The sequence below is a fragment of the Harpegnathos saltator genome, unplaced genomic scaffold (assembly GCF_003227715.2).
Source record: "Harpegnathos saltator strain DR-91 unplaced genomic scaffold, Hsal_v8.6 scaffold383, whole genome shotgun sequence".
Lineage (NCBI taxonomy): Eukaryota > Metazoa > Arthropoda > Insecta > Hymenoptera > Formicidae > Harpegnathos > Harpegnathos saltator.
The window spans coordinates 40,001-46,941 of NW_020230187.1; the positions used below are offsets into that span (position 1 = coordinate 40,001).

The 6,941-nt window shown below is 34.1% G+C and overlaps 2 protein-coding genes across 2 annotated transcripts; one reads left to right on the forward strand and one right to left on the reverse strand.

Moving 5' to 3' along the window:
- Nucleotides 1–2,006: 2,006 nt before the first annotated feature.
- Taf8 (TBP-associated factor 8) lies at nucleotides 2,007–3,712 on the reverse strand. Its single transcript, XM_011146615.3, has 5 exons — nucleotides 3,244–3,712; nucleotides 2,878–3,164; nucleotides 2,621–2,771; nucleotides 2,404–2,547; nucleotides 2,007–2,277 (listed from the first exon to the last, which is right to left on the reverse strand). The coding sequence occupies exons 1-5, from the start codon at nucleotides 3,371–3,373 to the stop codon at nucleotides 2,114–2,116; spliced, it is 876 nt and encodes a 291-aa protein (XP_011144917.1). The 5' UTR covers nucleotides 3,374–3,712; the 3' UTR covers nucleotides 2,007–2,113.
- A 1,161-nt stretch (nucleotides 3,713–4,873) lies between these two features.
- LOC105186428 (uncharacterized) lies at nucleotides 4,874–6,730 on the forward strand. The gene is made up of 3 exons (XM_011146622.3): nucleotides 4,874–5,119; nucleotides 5,251–5,543; nucleotides 5,628–6,730. The coding sequence occupies exons 2-3, from the start codon at nucleotides 5,334–5,336 to the stop codon at nucleotides 6,453–6,455; spliced, it is 1,038 nt and encodes a 345-aa protein (XP_011144924.2). The 5' UTR covers nucleotides 4,874–5,119; nucleotides 5,251–5,333; the 3' UTR covers nucleotides 6,456–6,730.
- The last annotated feature ends 211 nt before the right edge of the window (nucleotides 6,731–6,941 follow it).

The following is a 6,941-nucleotide window of genomic DNA, read 5'->3' on the forward strand; positions in this document are numbered from 1 at the left end:
TAATTTTTATGAAAAAATGTTTCAGACAAAAGTTGTAAGGTTACAAGTAACGCATTACTTAGCAATATCAGTATGACCTTGAATAACGTTGTCAAGATCATCTTAAATATGTAATGAAAAATAGGGGGTTCTATTTAAGAAATTTAAGATGACCTTTACGTGACTTTTTTTATCACGGTGGGGAAATCCTCATGGATACTCTTACCCCTTGGGGGGCGGGGGTATGCCGGACTCATATCGGCTAAAATCCCACTAGGGTGTCTGCCAGGCGGGCCGGAGTGGGGGGAGTCGGGGGAACTACGCCGGTATTCCCTCCCTGAACCTTCACATGAGCTTGACAACGCTATTCAAAGTCATACTGACATTGCTATATAATGCATTACTTGAAACCCTACAACTTTTGTCTGAAACATTTTTTTATAAGAATTATATTTTTCGATATATTTCGAGGTCCCGGTATTTTTTCCTCACCCTGTATATCACGTACAATTCTTGAAAACTAAACAAACGGCAATAATCAATATTTATTCATATTTCGTATATTGTTTATTATAATTTTTGTATCTTATATTAATTTTATCTTTTTATATTATTTCATGGAACATAACCAGACGTATCTAAATCAGTTAATCATAAGTACTATATTATAGTTTGAAAGTTAATTTTTGATCTCTTTTACTAAAAAATAATGGCACCTTAATAATAGTAGCAATACATACATACCTACGTGATACGCGCGCACGTACGTGCGTATGTGTGTATTTCATGAATTTTTTTCTCTAGCCGAATTAAGATACCCTCTGTCTAAAAGTCTTCAAAAAATGTTTTGATAAAATTAAATGCAATGTAACTCGTAAGATAGATGTAAGTTTAACATTTCTATCTTTGTTACATAGAATATTATAACATGGGACTAAAACGTTATATTTTTACAAATTAAGCACGAGTATAGTCATATTTGAGATTGCTATACAAGTATAACAAATTGCTATGTACAGCGGTGTTATCTAGCAGTTTTTAATCTGAATCATCTTTAACACGTATATATATATATATATAAAAAGTATAGAAACAGAGAGAGAGAGAGAGATATGGATACATATGAAGTAATTAAAGTTGGGTGGATGAATTTGTTGTTCAACCAAGTTGATAGCCTACAAAAGTAAGTTTAAAGGCTTTTTACCATCTAATGTCGAAAATCATATAATCAAAAGTCAATTAACACAACTTAAAGAACACAGGCACTCAAAAAAACGAAGAAAAATTCTGCTGGCATCATTTCTCATTTTTCTTTTACTCTACATTATATACAACCCGCAATGATTTTAATATTTTGATGAATTATTTTAACATATATATAAAACAAATTTATAAATTAAAGTTAGAGCATTTGAAGTTAAATTTAACTTATTTAAAATTAACCAACTTGAAAGTTATTAACTTCTTAATTTTTTTGGCTCATAACTAATTAATTAATTATTACCCTACCCTGAAAGAAGTGATATCAGTATACAAGATACAAGGGTTTCATTCTCCTATTATAGAACTATATATGGTATCCATTTGGTGAGAAAAAAATAGACTCATCCGAATGTTTACACTTTCAAAATTGCTAGATGTTTCAGATGACAAACTTGGATATTTATCGCTATGCATTGTATAAATATATTGGAAATATATATTTTTATAGTTTGTATGGGATTATAATAGCATCAATTTCGACATTGACTTTATATTCCTGTATTATTTCTGAAATGGTGCTAAGTATGTGCAATATTGACCTAAGCAATGTTGCTGTGCAGTGGAAATGCTAACCGTACAGTGATAACTAATTCCTAACACGATATACTCTCTCTGCACAGCATAGATCAATTTGAAACATTTAAGATATGAAATTTTTTTATGATACACATTAATTTTCAATAACAGGTAACAATAATGTATCTGACGACACTTTTGTGTATGTATGTAACTATGTTTATAATAAAAATAACTTTTATTGCATACCTGATTGAGTTATTATTCTTAGTCATTGTAATTTGTTTAATAGATTACAAAGTATCTATATATAATATATCATATTATATTATTTAATATTATTGTATCACAGTACTTAAGAATCAAGAGGCTCTCTTTTAACAGAATTTTGTCCAGGTATTGTTGTTCCTGGTATTTTATTCTTGGGAATCTTTCCTGGCCTCAAATACGGATTATCTATAACATCTTGCTGAGTAGCAGTCTCACCATTCTGTTCATTCTCATTCTGTCCTTGATTACCTGTAAATAAAAGTTCATAAATTGTTCGTAAGAATTTATATAACGATTTACATTGTATTAAATCAAATAGTCAGTGTACGTTTTATCTTAAATTTGTCTCTGTAAGTGTATATATAAAAGACTCACCTTCTTCAGTTTCTTCAGTTTGTTGCTCCTTCTTCTTCTTCACTGGACTTGACTCAAACTGAAAGTCTGTATCTGGTTCAAATATTTGGTCTTGCGGTAAAAGGGCCGAAATATAATTGGGGAATTGTGACTTACAAGATATTACTGAAAGCAAAGAAGATATATGTTGTATATGTTTAGAATATAATCAGGTTGATATAAATATAAAGTTATTTACAGGGAAACATGCTATTGTCTTCTGTGAGGAATAAACTATGCGTGTCTCCTGTCTTAGCTATAAACCTTGTTAGAGCTCTTTCAATATCCCGTTTCTGTGTTGCTGCCTTTTCCCTTATTGCTTCATATTCTGTTACAGGTTGCTTGTGTGTCTACAATATCCACCAGATTGATATATATTGTATTATTCAGTATCCTTTTTGATTGTATAAATAATATTCATGAATCGATAAATAATCATGTCTTACTGTTACTTACTGGTGTCCTAATGTATGCATGTGGATCAGGGAAAGCTGGCAAATAATTTGGTATATGTGATGGATGGCTTTGCTTAATACCAGCTTGCAAGATATTTAATTGTTTTGATTGTGTTTGTTGTTGAAGTGCTGGTAAAACTGTCCTATTCTGTCTCTTTGCATAAGTCTCCAAGTTATCTAATTTTACACCCATATTAATTAACGCCAATATCACATCCGCTATAAGAGGCTCAGTTCGTCCTGACAGTTCGCAGTAATTTCTTGCAGATGCTCCAGTCTCTACAATAACTGCAAACAAAATTTGCAACATTTTAAGTTTTATTGTTGTGTTAAATCAAGTAATTAAGAATTTAAATATGAATCTTACATGACTGTAACATTTCTGTAAAAGTCTCCACTACTTCTTTTTCACACGCATCAAAACCGCATTCTACTAAAATACTGCAAACCACATGACTCAATATTTTACGTCGTGTATTTACTGTTTGTACATCCATGTTGATATAATCAACTTTTATATAGACTCAGTTCTTCAAAGGAAAGAAATCTTCTTTCACTTTCTTTAATAAATGTTTGTCTTTGTTAGCGAATACAACACCACGTTCCCATTATTTTTTTTGTTTCTTTCTCCTTTATTTTTCTACATATTTATTAAAGGTCTACAGGGTACCTATTATGGAACTTTTCACGATTCCGTTCGGAAACGCGAGATACCGACTGACCAGTTTCCGATCACGGTTCCACTTATCCGTTTATGCTATTATGGAGTTTGAAGTGGAATCGGCTTTTCCCATGTTGTAGTCGGAATTAAGTGAGACAAGAGGAACGAGTGGAATCAATGGCCGCGTTCAGTAGAATAAAGTGATCAGAGAGCGCTTAGTGATTATTATCTGTGATTGGAGCATTCTTTTAGATTCTTCATAGACCCAGAAGTATTAACCAATCAGGAGCGAGATTCAGTGGAAAATCTAGTAATGTTGTCCAACTGTGAGTCTACTGAATGCAGCCATTGGCTGCGTTCAGCAAACACAACGGTTACACAACGGTTGAGTAATTCGTCAACGTTATTGGTCTGAATGTAAGGGTCTAACAGTAAGGACAATAAAAACAAAGTGAAAATGGCTCAACAGATAAGGACCATTACTAATTTTTTGTTATCTAAGCTGCTCTAAGCGCTCTCTGATCACTTTGTTCTACTGAACGCGGCCAATGGCTGCATTCAGCAGACTCAACAGTTGGACAACATTACTAGATTTTCCACTGAATCCTGATTGGTAAATACAATCGCCATTGGCCGCGTTCAATAGAACAAAGTGATCAGAAAACGCTTAGTGATCATTGTCTGTAATTGGAGCACTCTTTTAGATTCTTCATAGACCCAGAAGTATTTACCAATCAGGAGCGAGATTCAGTGAAAAATCTAGTAATGTTGTCCAACTGTTGAGTCTGCTGAATGCAGCGTCTGTTTACTATTGGTTAAATAACAAGGTTGCGCATGTGCAATTTATTTTTAGAGACGCTAACATCATATAACGCTATAAAAATTCATATAACGCTATAAAAATTTATTCTTATCAATAAAATATATATTATTATTTCTATCAAGTTTGAAATCAATCGTCTGCTTAGTTTCCGAAAAAAAAAATTCGTGAAAATAGCTTATTTTTCTGGCCTACAGACAGGATTCCGTTCTTAATCGATATTTCTGCTAAGGAGAAAAAAGGAAAGCGCGATACATGGCTATTAGAGCGAGCGAGACACCTATAGGGACAGCGCGGTGTCTCTATAGCTGTCTCAATCATATTCCCTGCATTCAAGCGTAGAGTGAGTGAGACAGCTATTGGGGATACCATTATCTGTACCACGTCTGGTAATGCTTTCTCTTTCGATCGTGCGACGTGCGATAAGGATGCAACATTGGAACGTCTCCCACCACTTCTCCTTCTTCGCTTCTCTCGCGCTATACAGTACGCCCATATGAGTATGCGTATATGCCTGTTATCGCTTTCGATTGTTTTACAGGCGTATACGACATCGCCGAGGGACATTATATCTGCCTCTAAGTATACACTAGTTCAGCGATAAAAAACAGACCTAATATTTCTTGTTTTTTATCGTCTCAAGTTATCATAATGTATCTAATTTTTTATTTAATTAGACAAATAAAATGCATGTAAAATAATCAACAATGTGCAACAAGTTTCGAACATCTTTAAAAAATCATTTAAATCAATATAAGTAAGGTAAATATCTCTATACTATTCATACGTTTATTTCCTCTGCTTATTTTTGTAAAATAATGTAAAATAATTTATATGTTATAAATTGTGTTTTACAAGTGTCTTATAGATTATTTTCCAAATTTAATTGACAGGTCAACATGGATACAAACACGCACACACATATAATGTAGTATACTTAACTTAATGTTTATATATTTACATTGTGTGCTGTGACATGGATGCAGACCTATTAAGAGCAATATTGAGGAGCTTCAACGATTCAGAAAATGTTACCGAGTCTGAGGATTATAAAAACATATCAAAGGAAGTTGTACTTCAATCTAATGCAATATCTGATGCTCTATACACATCATTGAGCAACCTTTTATGCTATAAAGTGTCCAAACAGGCTTATCAACGCTACTCAGTTCGGCTGTTGATAATTGTATGTTAATTTATTGTATTAATATATAAATTAATATATGTCTTTTCTCAATTGATCTGTATTTCAATATGACCAATATTGCAGGACATTGTACGGCGATGGTGCAAAACTACGAGCAATTTTAATCATTTACGGATCTTTACATCTGAAGAAAATAACTTGAAGTTTGTTACTAATCTCTTGGACAAGTGTCTCACGAATGATATTCTAACTAACTGCTGCTCGAACGATGCTCTAATATCTTTGACCACTGCTGTGATGTATCTGTCAATGGAAAATCCGTCGCTTATGCACCATTTGGACAGATTACTTGTGAGACTTTTGCGATTAAAGACAGATGATAAAATCGAGAGGTTACTACACGATGTTCTGAGCACAGATCTGGACCTCAAGTTGTCTACAAAGGAGGAGATATATCTTTCTCAAAGATCAAGCTTGATAGAAAGACCTCTACTCGACAGTTTTACGTGCATGTTCTCTGATGCAAATGAAGAAAATTGTTTAAAAAAACAGCGCGACGCTGAAAAAACGCTGAGTCGTTTGTTGGCGCTTAGCGCCGCATCCGCGTGCGTCTTCCAATTGGTGTTCAGTTTCTTGAAGGAGCTGCTGGTTCAGCTACAGTACGCTCCCGCGGTTATAGACTTCATAAACTCGATATTGAAACGAGTGGACGCCTATTGCGAGGATCAAGGCAAGGAGATATTGGATCTTTATCCCAGGAGACTGTGTCCCTGTGTGATTTTACTGAAGATAAAGCCAGAGCATCACACCGCGCAAACCAAGGAATATATACTGCAGACTGTCAAACGAATTTTCGTTGAGAATAAGAACGTTGTATTAATTCTGATGTCTCAGTTCCCCGAATGGCTGGAATTCCTTCCGGCTTACATCACTAACGACGCGCAAAGCTGACTATCGTGGAGATTGATGTATCTCTTCGTTGATTGTTACTTGCGCGAGTCCAATTGTTACGTAATATATAATTAAATACCGCGAAACCCTTGTTCTTCTTACTGTATTTATTGTACATATAAACATTCTAGAGAATAAGAATTTTATAAATTTTTTCAAAGGGACATACAACAGAACGTCTATACTACTCGTCTAGGTAGACTTTGCTTCATTCTCTCGGCCGCAAAACGCATGCTAATAAAGTCTTTCCGGAAAAAAAGACGATATAGCGACCGTATATAAAATCATCTTTACATATTTTCAACGCTACACTTTTACAACCTTGCCATGCGCGTTTCCGAGATGCATGTTTATAAAAGAATAAAAAAGAGACATAAACAAACAATGGATCGCAATATTCGAAGTCATATGCCTCAAGAAGAAAGAACAACATCTCTTCGTGACTGCGTTCGGGAAAGTGAGCGCTTTTGCACCCGGAACGATCTT